The following is an 18,883-nucleotide window of genomic DNA, read 5'->3' as shown; positions in this document are numbered from 1 at the left end:
CATTGATCTGCTGCTGTGCGCTGTGCCTCCAGGCTTTCATTCCGGTCAGACGAGTCCATTTGGGTGAGGTGCGGTGGGGCTAATGTGGGCCGCGCTCAGCCAGTCACGACCGCGGGGACCGGGCCTAAGTGCTGCGGGGACGCCTGGAACCTCGGAGACTCCCTAGGCACCCAGGAAGTCTTTCATACCGCTTTAACCACCGCAACAGTGTGCTAGAATGTAAACAACATAGAGGAGAGGGGAGGCCGGAAGGAGGGAAGGCAGCTAGAGAAGTGACAGTAAACAATAGCATCTTTTATTGCCAAAAAAGTAGGGTTGTTTTGACGCTGGTATCCGATGCCACACATTTTCATGTATCGGCAAGTACTCAGACCAAATCACCAATTCCATACCACTCTGTATTTTCCAGAATTAGGATCCATAGATGAGAGCACTGCCACTGTTGATGTCTGTGATTAACGCCCAGAGCGAGTTGAATGCAGACTTTGGAGGCTCTGCAAACACTTAAAACATGGTAATAATAGCAGAAAAGACATTTATGTTACCTCTTTAATACCTTCATGTAGTCTTTGGTGTGTACTTCTATTTTCTAATGCAGCAGTCTGAGCAGAGATGCCCAGACTTGCCTTTCATGCACACTTCCTCCAGCTCTTCCAGGGGAATCCCAAGATGTTCAAAGACCAGCTGAGAGACATAGTATTTCCTCTGTATCCTGTGTCTTCCCCCCCACCCGGTGGGATGTGCCCAGAACACTTCTCCAGAGAGGCGTCCAGGATTGTACATTCAGTAAATCATGAGCTGAAGTGGTACCAGAGGGTGTGTTCCAACTACAGGCTTTGGACACAGAACTTGGTAATATAACTACAGAGAGTGCAGCACGACAACCAAGGGCGAGGTTTGCATAGGGACATTTGGGGACATGTCACAACCAATATTTGGGGAAGACAAAATAGTCCCTACCAATATTTGTCATTTTTATTTTAATAAACAAAAATAAACATTTATTCAGATATTTTTCCAAACTCAATAGTATTAATTTAACACGTTTTAGTTCACATTTTGTTTTTTAGACGTTCTGAGATTCAGTGATATGACGACTGGGTTACACCTGAAGCTATTTCTTTGGCTGCAACAGAGTGATGTCATTAGTGGTACCAGGAGCCTAAACTGGGGAAGCGGCAGGACAGTGCCAACACCCGAAGATGGCGGCTTGAGCAGCGTGAGTGAAGAGGCTGCACACCAAATTTTGATAAACTTTTCAAAAGGAACCTACTTGGCTTCATCTTTAATTAAACTTGCCTTATAATGAGTTGCCATGGAAAAAGAGCGACTATCACCACAAGTGCACCTCCCAAACGGAGCCCTACTCGTGCGTTGTCAGCAGCCGGACTCTACTGACAATATTCCATGGAAAAATGTTTGGACATTACCTCACAAATATCTCAACACCAACAAGCAAAGGGAAATCTGCTACAAACTTCTACATCGCTGTTACCCACTAAAGAATCATCTTAGAAGGACAATGGACACAAACTGAAAAATTAAACCACCTCTCACTTATTTTGGACCTTCCCAGACGCTGTGTTTTTTTTGGAAAGAATTCATAAAACATATACGCAACTTCTTAACCCTTTCTTATAAAGATGTACTGTTTGTTTTTTGCAGTGTGCATCATATGAAAAGTAAACAAAGAGTTGGTTTCATGGGGGGGGGGGGGGGGGGGGGTCACACTGCTGTTTTTATCCCTGCTCTTTGGTAGAAAGTGACAAAGTGTTAAAATGAACACAACTCATCATCAGGACCATTACATATTTGACTCTAACAAGTTAGTCCTAAAAATCTAATATTTATTCTTGTAGATTTTCTTTAGAGATGGCCTTTTTACTAGGGCTCTTTTTTTGCCCTTGTACCATAACAAAATTGAGTGGCCTTTTATTGTCTGGTAATCAAGAAGTGCGTGTTAACATGCCTGTTGTTGTTATCATTATCTTGCTGGCAACACTCCGCTCTGGTCTCTGAACGTTGTTAAAAGTTCATCACGGTGAATAATTAAGATGTTTGGAATGTGGCCAAAGCGTTGTCGAAGGATGAGTTTGCGAATTATAAAACCACCTGTAACTGAATAAATGTAAAGTAGAGTTTTTAATGTCACACTGTGGAACATTCCAGGCAGAGCAATGACATGTCCATAGAAGCAAACAGGTGACGGACCCCCAATCAGAAGATTACATGCACCTTTATATAAACATAAACATACCTAAACCTAAACTACAGCTCTATATTATTCTTAGCCTCTCCTCGTCTGTATCATGAGTGCATTGTCCAGACCTGAGCACGCTGCTGTATCCCTCCTCCGGTGTGATTGCTGAGTAAACAGTCCTGCCACTCCTCTGACAGATGCTCTTTGAGTTGTATTGGCTTAGATCCGGGTGCCTGTCACCTTCACATCTCCGCGGGCCCCTGGGTGACCCCCGCGGCTGACCTCTGCACTGCCTGGGAGCGCGCCGTGTTATTGGCCCTAAACACAATCAAATGCAGGTTCAGCAGAGGGGAGGAGAGGCGGAGGAGGAGGGGTGAGGGGAGGGGGTGACCCGGTGTGACCCTGTTGCACCTGAGTCCTGACCCTCATTGACAAGCAGGTCACTCCCACCACAGTTTCACTTATACGTCTATATTACAAAAACATCTAAATACATACATACACAAGGTTCTGTTTCATCAGCAGCACAGAGGCTTTCTTTCGTGAAAACAGGTCTCCAGCGAGGGAGGACAAAACATTAAACATTTTACTCAATGAGAGACCACTTGAGATTCAGACTTAAAGTGCCCATTTTACACTTTTGATTTTGATTGATGTAATAATGTTGTTTCCTCATTAAAAAACAAGGTGGACTCTCTTCCACCTTGTAATGTCATGTGATAACGGGAGGTGCTCTACTGTGTTGTTGAACTCCACACACCTTCACTTAAAGTGTTATTGTGGAAAAAATGATATATCTCTTAATGATAAACAGGAGGGTAGTGGGCATGGTATGCGGGTGTGTCATCCATCCACTCCTCCTGATGTGAGATATAAAAAAAATAACAAATATAAAATAGTTACAACTTAAATGTCAAACAACTTGCATAGGCTCATGATATCTTCAGTACTGTCCTTTAGTGACCTGCAACATGAGGGGACCAGGACTAATCCCAGGACTAAAATAGGACTGAACCAGGACTAAACCAGAACTGAAATGGGACTGAGTGTTGGGACTAGGGATGGGCATGATTAGTCGATTAATCGATAATTGATCATTAAGAATTTCATCAGTTACATTAATTTTAATTGACAAACCGAATGCAGGTTGCTGTGCGTAGCGTGACCAAACAGGTCCGTACATGTGTCTCTCCGCACTCAGAAAGAGTGAGACACAGACAGTCAGTCTGCAGCGTACCGAAGCACAAATGCGTATTTAAGGATGATTTGTACAAGAAATTCCACGCTTTCCGTTGCGTTCGGGACAAGTGTGAGTCCATGTGCACAGTGTACAAAGCAGCACATATGTTTCAGTGTCCACAGGGAAAAAACTTGAAAACTGCCAGGTGAGAGTCGCGCAATGTCGATGACGAGTCCCCACCTCCCACTCCCTGTACGGTGTCCTGGTTTTGACAAACGCAAATATGGTCACACTAACCTGTATTCCACTGAGTCATGTCTTTTAATCCAACAGAAGTTGACCGCATCAGCGACACAAGAGCTGTTTTTTTTAAAATCTTTGCTTAGTTTATGCAATTTAGCGATGCGGTTTTAAGTTTTGTTTCTGTGAGAGTTGCGCAAAACTGAATTAAACACATTATAATCTCAAATGGGCTGATGTGGCTCTAGAGTTGTTACGGTTTATATGTCTTAAAGTTGAATTTATTTATGCAGATTAGTAGTGCAGATAGTAATAATAATGATAATCATTTTAATATAAAAACATTAATGATTAATCGATAATCAATCGTTAATTTTTCTGACGATCGATTAAGAAAATTTCATCGAATGCCCATCCCTAGTTGGGACGGGCCTGGAGGTGCACCCGTATAGACTTTTTATTTTCTTTTAGCAGACAAAACTTCTTATGTGAAGATTTCCCTGTCTGTGCTTCTCTACAGCAAATCAAGTAATCCAAAGTATTCAGATTATGTTACTCACTTTAAATAATTTTATAGATTACGTTACAAACTAAATTTTGGGGTATGTAATCTGTAATCTGTAGGGGAATACATTTTAAAAGTAACTTTCCCAACACTGAATATGAGACTCAAAAATTCATGCTTTTGTTCTGATTCTTGTTGGCTCAGGTTAATCAATATAAAAATGCATACAAATTTGAAAGAAAAAGATCTGGTTCCTCACACATCTAGTAACAATGTCTCCGACTGGATGAAAAAGTTGGTCCCTGTTTTCTCATTTAGCAGCTTTTATCATACAAACCATGATGTAAAGATCATTTATCTTGACTATAATAAATAAAAATCAGGTACAGGCCCTTTAAACCCTGACCTTTCCAACCCTAAATCTGAGTGAGAATCTCCAGCGTTTTCACCGCACAGAGCCGCTTATTGTCTGCCCCAGCCTCACAGATGCACTGAAACATTAGCCTTATTGGCCAGACATGTCCATAAAAGTGAAGCGGGCCCCTGTGCTGTGGCCCCGGGGCCCCTCTCACTGGTGTAAAGGGGAGGATATAATGCAGCGTTTTATGGATAATCAGATTCCCACAGAGAAGATCACAGGAGACTCTGCAGTGGACAGAGGAGAGGACAAAGGACAGATACTGGTGGTTATGGTGGGATCCAGACCTTCACCGAGGCGTGAGGGCGGCACGGTTACGGAGAGGTAGCTTCACATCTGATATCACAAAAGGAATAAAAGTTATTACAGTAACATCTTATAGGTTAAATGGACATAGTGCCAAAAAAGATGAAGAATTTCTCATTTAAAGGTGCTTTGTGTAACAGGTGGAGGGTGCAGTGTAGTGTACTCAGCAGCTAAATAACTGAACATTTTCAGCAAATAAAAATATGAAACCTTTCCACGCACACTTGCACAATTAAATAGTAATAAAAAGCAGCGTGTCAGGAGGAGTGGGTGCCGCAGTGCAGTGCCCAGGGACCCATCTCCCATCTTGTTGATAATCTTGGTCAGAACCAAGGCTGTGCAATTCATCGAATTTTGATTGCGATTTCAATTTGTGTGTTAAACAATCTCCAAACTCATATAATCGGGTTGTTATAATATAGCTTAACTTTCTTAAATATAGTGATTATAGAACAGCTGAATATATAGTTTATTTTGGATACATTTATGTTTTTCTATGTCTTATTTCATGTTCAAAGTATATCTTATATCTAAGGTACATTATTGCAGAATACATTTATTTTACATTATACATTTATTTGAAAGTTTTGTGTAAATTACCAATAACAAAGTGCTTTTTGAAAGAGAGAAATGCTGAATAAATGCATTGTGTAACTAAAAAAATCATTTCAATATTGACCAAAAATAATAGAGATCATGATTTTTTCCCATAATTTACCTATGGAGGATTTACCTGTGGTGCATGTTTTGGGTTGACAGGATAAACCGAAGTTCTCAGAGGAAACCCACCCAAACAAGAGGAGAACATGCAAACTCCACACAGAAAGGGCCCTGTGCATTCTTGGTGTGAGGAGAGAGTGCTACTCAGCCAATCTGCTGCTGTGTTGTTGTTGTGTGTGTGTGTGGTTTTTTCTTTTCTTTTAGCACAAAATCAAGAAATCATGTAGATCCAGTGTTGTCCCCAGGATCATAATACAGTAAAATAATAAATATATCATAAACAGATATTTTATCAAGAATGATTCAGACATAATTATGGGGTTAGGGCGGGAGTTTAACTTCAATAATTAAGTTACAAAGCTTGAATCATTCATATGGATTTGACAATAACCGAATATTGTGATATTGTATTGCCAAAGTCTCAAAATAATATCGTGGACCATCACAATATATTGAATTATAAGTATCTTTGCTTAAATTAAGAGTTATGGTGCAGCAATAGTTTAAGAAAAAAAAAAAAAAAAAGACAGAGGAACTACATAGACCATGATCCTGTGCTCCATTTCAGTGCAGACTACAAGAAGAAATAACAGTTCTAAGCACTTTTAAGTCTTAGTTCTTTGGATTAAATCTTGTCAAGGCATTTTAAGAGGAAAAAGTAGTTTAGCCTCCACAAAATATCGCAATAAATATCGTACCATGAGATGTATATCGTGAAAATATCGTACGGAGAGATTTGGATATTGTTACATCCATAATCGTGAGCTTTCCCACGTTATTGCAATAAATACTGCAAGGTTCATACCATGACAATATCGTATCATGAGACTTGGATATCGTTACACCCCTAATCATTCATAAACTACTGCTTCATTATGAATTAAAGGCCCACCACCCATTTTTTCTTACCCCAGTACAGATATAAAAGTCAAAATAAGTCCACTGTGGAATGTCTACATCTAATCTAACATCATGCAAAGGATTTTTTGTCTGATAAACAGGAAGTGCACTGTAAGCATACTAATAATTGTTATTAACTTTATAGTCACTGTAAAACATATATTAAATTAAGTAAATAAAGCACATACTTGAATTGCATTTTGTCATTTAAACTTGTTTGTCGCCTTAATCTGTTTATTCCGAGCGGCCCCTTTCTGCCAGTAAAATAAACTACGCTGATGGAGATTGATATTAAGGCCAAATTCATATCACAAAAACAACTGCACTTCAAGGATTATCTCAACATTTCTATTTCAACATATTTGTACTCACCTTGTATCTACTTACATCTTCAAAACTAATCACTTTTAAGATCTTGTACAGTTTAACATTGCATTTTTCACATTTCGCACTAATCCTCACCTCATTTTCTTCCAATTCTGAACAAAACATCACAAATATTTTTAATTAGCTTTCCTCACGCTCAAATTCTCGCTACCACCTCTCGATTGACGCCCAGTGATTGGACAGTGCTTTGATTTCAACTCTCTCCTCGCGAAAAAAAAAAAAAAAGAAAGAAAACGAAAAACGAAAAAAAAAGGACAGAACATATTGCACTCATTCAAATCTAACTTTGTTCCCTCAAACTGGAAGATTGGATTTTCTTAATTAAATTATCCCCCTTGTTCACATACTCTTGGGGGTCTCTGGCTGGTGGCAGTGAGAAAAATGCCTGGGTTTTTTTGGACGCTGCAGCTTCGCGAACAGAATGAAATGTTTTGTTGTGCTTTTTTTTCCATTCCATTTGGCGCCCGGCGCTTTCTTCTGCGTTGCCAGCTCCTTTGATGTGCCCGCTCAGGCCGCCGTCCCCCCGCGCTCTGATTGGCCGTCGCCGGGGAGGAGGAGGGGGGCTGATTGGTCTTCGTCGCCGGCCTTGACCGCTGGCTGAACCGCGTGGTAGCTCACCTCTGGTCCCGCTCGCCTCCCCGGGCTTTCATGCTTCTGGTTGGGCTTTTGTATGCTGTCCCGGTCTCTATCAAAGTACTGTGGGAGAGTGGCAGATGACAGGTGACCATCGGCCTATTTAGCGCATTCTTGGCCTATTCATGTTTTAATGCAATGCGGTGGAAAATACACTGTGCACGATTGGTCCTGGGCATCGCCGCTTTCAGAAACACTGTGTCTCTTGTTAAAGCTCCATTACCTGATATCTGTGTTTCTGTTAAGGTGAGCAGCGTCCTCATAATGTAAAAATAATATATTCTACCCAATCTAATAATGTTCCATCGTCATGGAAACTTACTCAAAAGGCTGTACATTTAACATAGCTTTACTGTGGTCCTCTTCTTCTCCAAAAATAACTCCTCTATGTTTTTAAAGTTCATAAACATTCACTTGACTTAGTCTTTAGTCCTTTAGAGCAGTGTTTCCCAATTTTTATTTTTTTTTCTGGGGACCCATATTTTAAAAATCACAAACCTTCACCCTTCGACCCAAGTCAATAGACATTATTTATATTATAAAGTGGATTTGACTATTATTGAACATTAATGAAGATATTTTATTGCTGACTGAGTGATCGTGTCTCTCTGAACAATTAGTATTACTCAAGTTTTAAACAATGAAAAACAGTCATTGAACCGGCAATAAAAGGATCCATAAGTCGCCTATTTGGACATTAAATGTAGCCCATTTCTTATTCTTTTCAACATTCATTTGAACCAGCAATATTGGAACAAAATAGTCACTCGCTCTCTCATGTGTCAGAACTGTATATTGCAGACCTACATGCAGATCATGGCAATCTCTTGCGACCCACCTGAGGGTCACAACCCAGTTTAGTAAAAGATACTAAATAAGAAATACGTTGAGAACTTCATATATAATTTCTGCATGAGTCATAGTAGTTAACCGTCCACCATCTAATACAGGGTAAAAAGGGTCATCTTTGCACTGATCAGGCACATTGTTACCAGTAAACGTGGGAAACCAACTGCATGACACTATCCTGCACAGTAGTTTCATGTAAAATAATAATAATAATAAAAAAAATTTAAGTGTTCCTGACTCATGGTTCAAGATCATGTACAGGCTGTTTAAAGGATCTCAAATTGCCGTCACTGCACTTTAGCATGTCTGGCTAAATGCTTGCAGCTATTGTAATGAGCTTATAAATGTAAATCTTATGTTTTATTTCCCTAAATGCACATTATTTTACAGGAGCTTATAACACCACAAATAACTGTTTAGAATGGCTTTATATCTCTAGCTTCTACATTTGTGGATAGAAAATTGAAATGAATTTGGCCTGAATCTGACAACGTTGCCATGTTTGGTTGTTGGGTTGTTGGTTGTTTCTTTTTTCTTTGCTTCACCTTTGACTCTGCCCACACCACAGTGCTGCCCTGTGATTGGTCAAATCTTTGTTCTTCTGGTAAGTTGCACTGGAGTCTGACCAGGTGAAATTTTGAAAATATAGGATAGTGGCTCAGTAGTAGTTAGAGCCGTGGGCTCCCAACTTGAAGATCAGAAGATTGATTCCCCCTCAGACTAAGTTCTATTGTTGTGTCCTTAGGAACTTCTATCAGTCTGTCTCAGGGCAGCTGTGGCTCCAGTGGTCACTTATAGTGGGGTAACTGTACACAAAATTTACAGTTCGGTATGTGCCTCGGTTTTAAGATCACCGTTTGGTTTATTTTCGCTACAGTATGGAAACAAAATATAAAACCATTTGCTTTTTGTTTATTTGTGTTTATTAAAGTGAAAAGTGAGGATTCATGTGGTTAATAGTCAAGGCAGCACGCCCTAACTATAAAGCGTGGTGGGAAACACCGCCACCTCAATCACGGACCAGTTCCCTCATGAATATTAAAGAACTGAGCCTTCTGTGTAGCTGCACATGTAGTGGTGGAATGTAAAGAAGTGGTGGAATGTAAAGACACACAAATTGCGCAAATTCACTTGTGCACAGCCCTGCACTGAACTGAACGTCTGACTGTAGACTGAATTAATAATTACTACATCACTTTAAGAATTGATGTATCTGTACAAGATTAGGCTGAAATAAGGTGTTGTTTAAATGACATAATAACATACCAACTTTATTTATAATGCACTTTAAAAACTTAACAGCTGGTAAGTTCTGTACACAAACAGAATATACAAGGACAACCATAGTCAAAGAAACCAATAAGACACAGGATACAACAGTTAATTAACATCAATAAATCCACAGATATGCTTTAAAGTTGGCTGAACAAGGAAAGAAAAGTTTGTTAAAAGCAGCCTGCGGTCCACCATGTTGAACAAATGCACTGACCATTCTTACAAATCTCCCTGTGCTCTTCCATGGCCGACTGCTCCAAACTTCTCCTGGCTGTACGAGTCCCTGTGAGCCGCCCTGTGTCAGCTCCCCGAGTGAGTGTGGTGCACAATCCAGCGAGTGCCTGCATATGTTAAGGAGGATAATAGGCTCCTGAGGGACACCAGGCAAGGGCCCAAAAAGTGAACACGGCAACGCACACTACATGCTCCAGTCTCCCACAACAAATCCCACTTTGAATCTCGCACCACATCAAGCGAAGAGCGCCGCGCGTTCCATAATCGTGGTTTAAAAGGTTTAGCGTCACCTTCCCCACGGCACTGTCAGTAATTTGAACAAAATGTCACTCAAAATACAAACGCTAGAACAAAGGGAAGAGAGCCTGGACGCCCGTGTCGGAAAGAAGTAGCTTTGATTTCCTAAATGCTCCCACTACTCATCTTTTCCCCGAGCATCAAGAGAACATTAAGATCAATACTTGACAAAAACAAGCGCAGCAAAACAACACCCTGGTGACTGGGTTTGAATGGAGTACAGCGGAGAGAGCACTGTGAGGCCCGTGAAATACACACACACACACACACACACACACACACACACACACACACACATTACAAAGACATGCATTCATTCGGATTATCTGACCTTAAAAGGGGGTATTTTACTTCTGTGGGGTGTTAACTACTGACACATCACATAATAGATCACCATGTTACCTCTTATTGCTTTGGAAAGTTTTACTTTTGTTTTTCTGTTTGTGAAACTGTTGTGTACAGTTTTGTATCATGTTTTTGTGTATTTATGGAGAATTGTCTTGTGGGAGCATGGACAGTGTAGGCTTGTGGGCTGAGCGTTGGACAGTAAGGTTGAGTTTGCTAGATTATTCAAACATGCATGGATGACATCGAAAACTTCAGGCGTGTTTTTGATAAGGGAACATGGAAGAAAGCTGAAATAAATCAGCATTTACTCCGGCATCAACCCATGAACATTGGGCTAATCCTGATATGTGCTCGTGACCCGTCGGTCTCTGGGCCCTGCACTGAGGTCATCATCTGCTTGTGACAGGTAACCCTGAGACACTGGTCGAACACTGGGTCAAGTGCAAAGGACAAATTCTCTTCTGAGACAATAACATGTACAAATACAAATTTGCATAAATAAACTAACATGGGGAGGGGACCTTTGAGCAGACAGAGCAGGGACACCCTGCACACTGCGGCGCATGAGACACCTCCAGCTCCTTGAAGGCTGTGGTGCAGAGCAGGGTGCTCTAATCCTTTCCTGGCCTCAGAAGAAGGTGTGATGGAGTATTGACTTGGGCAGGTGCAGTGTGCATGGAGCTATTGATGGAGATATCAAAGCACAGACAGGAGCTGTCGACCCACCCTCACAGGAGCACAGCACTGCTGCTGGGCATAGAGCAGGGCCGCGTATAGACATGGCATCTCTGCATAATGGAAACCTATTGATGATGGAATTGACTGAACGCACAAAGACATCATGTGTATTATTCAGGCACTGACATGTGCCAATGTCCCAGTAAAGTCTTTTATTTGACTGTGTTACACAAACCACAGGGTGCAGATCGGTCTGTGAAAAATGACACACTAGTGCCTAATGGGAGGATTTATCAGTGAACAATGCGAGCGGCGCACTGCAGGAAAGTGGACACCCTGGACACATGTTCTGGAGTGTGGGGCCCGTGTTGGGCCCAGCTGACGTCCTGGCACCTCCTCCTCTTCACTTGTCTGCTGCCAGCGCCTGTGTGGTCTTTGGCACTCTACCTCGCCTTCACACTCTGCATTCACATCCAGAGCTCTCAATAGGGCCTTTTGCTTCGAGCGCGGATAACGTGGAAGACATGGGCAAGGTCGCCCTGAAAGTGTCCCGTTTAGCAGAGGCAGTTGTCAGCGCGAGGCTGTGGAGCTCCAGCCTGTTTTTGGTTTGACCTTCTCTTTGTGGAGGGGCGGAGGCGGCTCTGCCCTCAGCGCTGCACCTCATCACAGAGTGCGCCGCACCTATCCATCTTCCCTCATTGTGCACAGAGGTGACAGCTGGCATTCAGCTGTTTGTTATAGGCCTTTAAAACATGCAGGGCCTCCATACTCGGCTACATTAAAGTAATTAGCTGCCAAGCTAGTCGAAAGCACCCCCCACCAAGTGCCAGCAAGACTACGGATTGAAGTGGGCATCCTGTTTGACACATCTGGGCAAGAGAGAGTAATGAAAACAGCTGCTTGTGCCCATATGGCATCCAAAGGCTGGCAGCGTGGCAGAGCTCTGTGCCAACCTCAGGCAAATTATCTATCATTAATCCCGGGATCTGACCAGCATACGAGCCACTGCTAATCAAAACATCTGGGGATGGTGGCACAAGGAGGAGGAGGTCTCCTTTAAAACAGATCTGTGTGAGAAGAAAAAGTCAACAGCCATCTATCATATTCCGGACACATGCTCCGTGGGATTTGGACCAATATGGTGCAGTACGTTGCAGTGTTGATGAAACCTGGTGCTCCAAACATTTCCTGTGAAAATCAATGTGCTGCTATTCTTTGATTAGCTGCAAATGTTTCTGCATCTGTCTATTGTGTGTCCTTTGCGTTCATAGGCTGCCCGCTCCAAACCTGCCTGCAAATTCCCTCAGAAAGTGGCTGACATTCAAATGTCCTTTGATGTGGCTTCCCCAAGCAGGGCGCAGCAACAGTAATAGTCATTCTGTCACTTAATGCTTTTCCGGGGATCAATAGCTCTTAAATGCTAAAGTGGGACAATTAAAAATAAATAGGAGGTAGCTCGAGTCTAAATCAGATTATACATTGCTCCTCAAAAGCACAGTGGGCCTCCTCAGTGAGCTGTCTGCATGCGCCCCGCTCAGCTGATGCATATGTAAGTGAGCACACACGCACGCGCTAATACAGTCAATACATTCACATCAGAGAGCGCCTTTCCACTGTTTCAAAGGGCACATTAGTTAGCATTAGCATTAGCAAGCATCCAAATAATTAGATGCAATTACGAGCAGATACCTAAGCCCCGCTGCGGGGGTGTGTGCTGGCTGGATGGGTCACTTTCTTGGGTCCCCTGGTGCTGCTCTGTGTTAGCTCTCTGTGTTAGCTCTCTGTGTTAGCATGATGGCAGCCTGACAGACACCACTTGCGCTGGCACAATTAGCCGCTGACAGCAGGTGCCTCTGTACTGCTCCTCGCTAACACGTCTCCGGTTTCCTCGTAATGGCCACAAAGTGATCCTAACTTTCAATTAGCACATCTCCAGCCCAGGCAGCAGCAGCCACAGTCGGGCGGGCGGGGAGGCGGGCACGGAGGCGGGCGGGCGGGTAACACAACTGCGTGGGAAGCACCTTGGCACAGTCTGCAAACAAAGACGCTCCCAGGACCGTCTGCTGCCAGCCACTCACTCTGAGTTTAAACACTATTCTGATGACCAGAACTACTGAATGTTCTCAGAAAGTTCACTCATTTAATAATAAATAATTCAAACACTTTGGATTTATACAGTGCTTTTGAACACTTAAAGGCGTTTTACATTTGATTATTTATTCACTCCACGCTCTGGTGGTGGTAAGCTACAGCCACAGCCACCCTGGGGCAAACCGTTGTGCACCAGCACTAACACACACCATTCTACTACTGGTGCTCCTACTGTGACACTTGATTTTTCCAGCGGTCTCTCCTCCAAGTACTAACCAATCCAGCCATCTTTATTTATATAACATATTTCACCAACAAACAGTTTCCAAAGTGCTTCACATTACAAAAGTAAAATACAATGAACACATCAAATAAATCTCTATAAAGCTCAACAGTGACCACCCACTCTGATTGGAGAAGTACATTTCCCATTCATTTTCCCCATAGACTTTTCAAAAACAGCTACATGGTTTCTAATGCCCATAACACGCCATGACAAGATTTACATTTTTTTTTTCTCAGAAAGTCTATGAGAAAAGTGAAAAACACAAGTCCCAATTGAGGCAATAAAACTAGTAGACTAACACCTTAATGTTGTTTTCAGCAAATATAACATTTTCAAAACAATAAAACGTAACATAGTGATCTAAATATGGTATGTCTTAGCAGTTTAATACCCTATAAAAGTAAAATGCACCACTTGCATAGTTAATCTACAAATGCATTTATGGTTATATAATATCAAAATCAGATTGCCTATTTAAAGCAGTCATCCTATAGATAAAAATAAAATAGCCCATTATTGAATTTAAGTAAATAACTTAATGGAAACAACCCCAGTATTTCTGGATGGGCCTAATTTACCAAACCAATTACAGGTTCATCTGTTGATGGTTTAACCAGTTTATGTCCCTGTTTTAGAACTTTAAAGGGCCCATATTATCTGTTATAATGTTTCCACATCAAAAACATACCTAGAGTTCTTCTCACAAACGTAAACATTCTGTTCCACCTTGTGATGTTATGTGGTAATACAGGAAGTGCTCCACTGTGTTTTTAAACTCATTACACCTTCACTAGAATTATTTGGATGATTTCATCCCTGGAATTTCCCAGGTCTACTAAACAAAAGGTATTTATTAACTTGAAATCTAGCACTACCTGACAATCACAAACTGGAACAGAGCATTTTGACCTTTGGAGATGTAGACAGATGAATAATAAACAAAATACAGGAATATTTTGAGGAGGTAACCCCTTTCTGATATGGCATAAAGCTCACAAGAGTGAATTTTGCTTCATATGGAACAATCAAAATAATCTCATAAGTGGCACTATGTTTCAACAGTATTTTTAACATACCTACAACATGAATTATGTTGCCATCTATTAGAAGCAGAAGGAATTATATTTGACAAAAAAAAAAAATAATTATAAAAAATTAAAAATTAAACTCACATAACTTTTTTCTGATACACATGCATGCAGTCACAATGAACATTTTATTTAATGGAGATTAAAAGCTATACAATAATAATAATAATAATAATAATATAATATAATGGGTGCTTTAAAAATCAATCCATGAACTCGTTTCAATGTTTTTATTTATTTATTTATTTTCTAATGCTGGTTGGAGTTGTATTGATTAGTGAATTGTAATTTGCTAACAGCACATTAACAAATCACAACTGGTTAATCATACATTTGTGAAGATACCTTGTTAGGATGCCAGACAGTTCAGATCCAGATGCCCACTGTTGGGCATCTGAATGATGCTCCAGGTTGGTTCTGTTCATGGAGGACAAGTGGTCTGAGGGCATCTCCATTTTTACAGTGGAACCACTCAACTTGACACACTTGAGATGCTGCTGTCCAACTCATGACACATCTGGGAAAGAAAGTCCTCAGCTCCTTGGCTCTGTTCTGGTCTGATGTGACTGAGTTGGGAAATCCCTACACTCTGCTTCAGTCCCAGGTTTCCCGGAGATGGACTCAGCAAGACTTGTCTTCACTCTCTGTCAGCATTTCTTTGAGTTTGTTCATTTTCCTTAGGAGACTGGTCTTCTCATTTTCCAGATTGTTGCAATATTGAGTCACGTTGCCTACGTTCTTGGACAGCTCCTCCAGATCTTTTCTCAGAAAGGCGAGCTGCTTCTTTAGCGTGGATGTCTCCTGAAGGTACTCTCTCTCCCGGTTTTTAAGGGACTCGTTCTCCTCTAGAAGGTGGTTCTCTTTCTGCTTCAGGATTATCATTTTTAGCTTCAGCTTTTGGTTTTCTTGGATCTCATGGTCAAGCTGTTCCTCTGTCCTCTTGAGCCTTTCTTTAGTGTTATTGCACATCAGTGTTGTATTCTGATCTGCGATCTCACTTTCTAACTTCAGCTGACTCTGCCCCATGGTGCACTTGGCCGTTATGATTTCCAGCAGATCATTTTCCATATCCACTTTCTCTGTGGTGAAGCTCTCACATTCCCCAGATTCTGGGAGTCTTTCTGGGCAGTCCCCGTCACTCTTCTGCTCCTCTTTTCCAAGTGAACCTTCATCCTGGTTCACTGGCATCCTGGATGCTTTGAATGGGACAGACTCAGGATTGTTGGAGATGTCAGTGTCATTTTGTCCTTGATTTTGGTTTTCAGAACCCTGATAATATACTTTTAGCCTTGTAAAGATGAGCTTAGCACAAGTGTTGTGTCCGTTTTTCATGGCATAGTCCATAGCAGACCATCCTTTGTCATCCTCTAGAGTAATACAGGCATTGTGTGCTAAAAGCAGTTGCAGCATGTTGTACTGGCCATTTTCAGCAGCCTTCATTAAAGGTGATATTTTGGCGCTATCTGTTGCATTAACATCAGCTCCATTACACAAAAGAAATTCCACCATTTTAGTACTGTCTAGCTGGACAGCCATTCTCAGCGGGGTGAAACCATGTGCATTAGGGGCATTTATTAGAGCACCATACTCCAGGAGCAGTTCAGCTGTGGGCACACACAAGTTTCTAACAGCCATATGGAGCACTGTGTTACCATTGTTGTCCTTCAGGATGGGATCTGCACCATTCTCCAGGAGGATACGAACACAGGTCTGATGCCCACCCTGTATCGCCTTCATTAAGGCAGATTGACTGTTGTTGTCAAGAAGGTTCAGATTGGCATGTCTCTCTACAAGGAACTGTAGCACCTCATCATGGCCAAAAGCACTTGCATTATGCACCGCAGATCTCTGTTTCTTATCCAGCTTATTAATGTCTTGCTTCTTTTTGGTCAGTAGTTCTTCTAATTTGACCAAGTCTCTCTTTAATGCAGCCTTGTGAACCTTCCCAAGGTCACTGGCCCTCAGCTGGTAGCTCACAGTGCTACTGTTATCACCAGTCCAAGTATTATTTTCCTTGGTAAAGTTGAAAAAGTTTTTCAGTCTTCTCCACATTTTAGAAGTTGTAGCTAAGATAAAAAAAATAAAAAATTCTCAGCCTGTCTGTCTGAAGTGCAGTGTATTCTGTCTGTCTATCTCTTGTGTCTCTTATATGTTCTGTCTGTTTCAGCTGTGCTCTCTACCCACACACTTTTTTTTTGCTTTATTACACACAAACTCAAAGCAACATTCTAACTGTCATGGCAACGGTGCTAGCAACAGTCACTGGTGCTAGTGACATCACATTAGGGAAGAATGTTCAGCAGTTACCATGGTGACACAGTGCATTCATTAGCAAACAGAGAAGGCTAGTTTAAAAAAAAAAAAAATAATAATAATAATAATGTAAAATTAAAAACACAGTTTCATTAGCCTGTGATCAATACAAACGTTCATGGTCTTGTTTAGGAATTTGATTTACAACAAAAAGTAAGAGTGAATACTAACTTGAATTAAATTTGAAATGGACTTATTTAACAGCACAAATCAGGTCCCCTTTTGTAGTTCGTGCTAACACAGACAGAGCAGTGGCTCCAGTTAGCGTCACCCCCGAGGGAATGTTGATGACATCAGCTGCAAACTGATTCTGAAAGACTGTTTGATTTCATGGGTTTCAAACATGATTATCCATTGAGAATCACCCCGTTTACATGAGACCTTTAATTCCAATTAAAAATAATTTAATTCCAAATAAAAACAAATTCAGCTTTAAAAAGATCATGTAAACACTTAATTCCTAATGATTATTCAGAATTAAACTTATTCAGAATTAAACTTAAATCCGAATTATTTTGCAATCACGTAAACGTTTATTCTGCTAAAAAAAATAATTCCGGTCATTCAACACATGCGCGTTGGATCACGCTTCTGACACGATGACGCACTGCAATATGGTGAAAAAGTTTGTATCAAGTTTGTGCCCCGTATCTCTGTTTCCCGTTGCCTATGTAATTGCGAAAGGTACCGAGGTTCCCCGTTAACACTGCGATCCGTCCTCACTCCAAGTTATCACCATGAACTCATAAAACAGCAGTATGTGGCCTAGAACTTTACACAACTCACTGCACATCAGCCTGGAGCAGAAGCTCTGAGATTGGGTAACAGCGGTAAATGCACGGGAGCACTCACTATAGAGTGCAGCCCCTCCTCGGTCTTTTGCCGTCCTCCGAGCAGGTTGGTCAGACAGGTCTATAGGCTTCATTCTCCATGTGCTGGGTCCAGACGGGGGCAAGCAAAACCAGTGGATCTGTGCGGCAAAAGTGAGAATGTGCTGTGCCCGCTCCTGTCTTCTGTGCTCCAGGACTGCGGCTGGTACTGAGGTGGTACAAACATCTGGATAGAAGCGCAAATCCCGTTTGGTTTGTTATATCTTGTTCTGAGCAGTCCATCCTCCATGTTCTTAGTTCTTCTCAGTGCTTCTCAGACTGAGGCACCTAACACCACTCCCCGGTCCAGCTCATCGGGGCTCGACCTGAACTGGAGCTGCTCCCGTTGGTTCAGAAGTCTGGGTTCGGACTGTTCCCCCGCCCATACAAACTGGGGAACAGCGGTATGCATCCCCACGCGTAACAACAAACCGACATGACAAAAAAGCTGGTAGCAGCTGAAGTGTGTGTTTTCTTCTGGTAGACATAAATACGTTTGTGTCCCTGTCCAATCAGAACCCTCCCCCATCCCCAGACGTTGGGCGGCATTAAATAAAGCCGATTTAACGTGTTTTCCATGTAAACCTTAATTCAGAATTATTATTTCCATGTAAACTCGAAGGAGAATAGTTTGATTCCAAATTAATTAATTCAGAATAATTAAATCGGAATTAAAAAAACATCATGTAAACATGGCCAATGAATCCTCCATGTGCTGCCATTACACTGATGGTTCTACTACACAAATTAAACACATTTTTTCCAACAAGAATCAACATGTCACATAAGTCTCTATCACAACAATTAGGTTTTTATACACAACTTTTCAATGAATCAGCAGACATGATCAAGTTATGTTTGTGATATCCGCTAATGCACATGTGTTTGTTGTTGTTGTGGGTTTCACCGGCTGCTCTTATGAATGCTCTGATTTTGGATTCGGATAATTACGTAGCAATCTCCAGATTTCCTAAATCAACTGAATACAGCAGGATTCGCGCGATTTTTTGTTCAATTAATGACAATCCATCTCGATAAATAAATGAATAAATTCATATTTAAAGTT

The 18,883-nt window shown here is 41.5% G+C and overlaps 1 protein-coding gene across 1 annotated transcript; it reads right to left on the bottom strand.

Moving 5' to 3' along the window:
- Window positions 1–15,256: 15,256 nt before the first annotated feature.
- LOC110155203 (ankyrin repeat domain-containing protein 7-like) lies at window positions 15,257–16,711 on the bottom strand. The gene has a single exon (XM_020919259.2). The coding sequence runs from the start codon at window positions 16,685–16,687 to the stop codon at window positions 15,257–15,259; it is 1,431 nt and encodes a 476-aa protein (XP_020774918.2). The 5' UTR covers window positions 16,688–16,711.
- Between the last annotated feature and the right edge of the window lie 2,172 nt (window positions 16,712–18,883).

The sequence above is a fragment of the Boleophthalmus pectinirostris genome, unplaced genomic scaffold (genome assembly GCF_026225935.1).
Source record: "Boleophthalmus pectinirostris isolate CB_2022bp ecotype Guang Dong unplaced genomic scaffold, ASM2622593v1 HiC_scaffold_2, whole genome shotgun sequence".
In the NCBI taxonomy this organism is placed as follows: Eukaryota; Metazoa; Chordata; class Actinopteri; order Gobiiformes; family Gobiidae; genus Boleophthalmus; species Boleophthalmus pectinirostris.
Note: the sequence above shows the minus strand (reverse complement) of the source record. Positions and strands in the feature narration are given on the sequence as shown.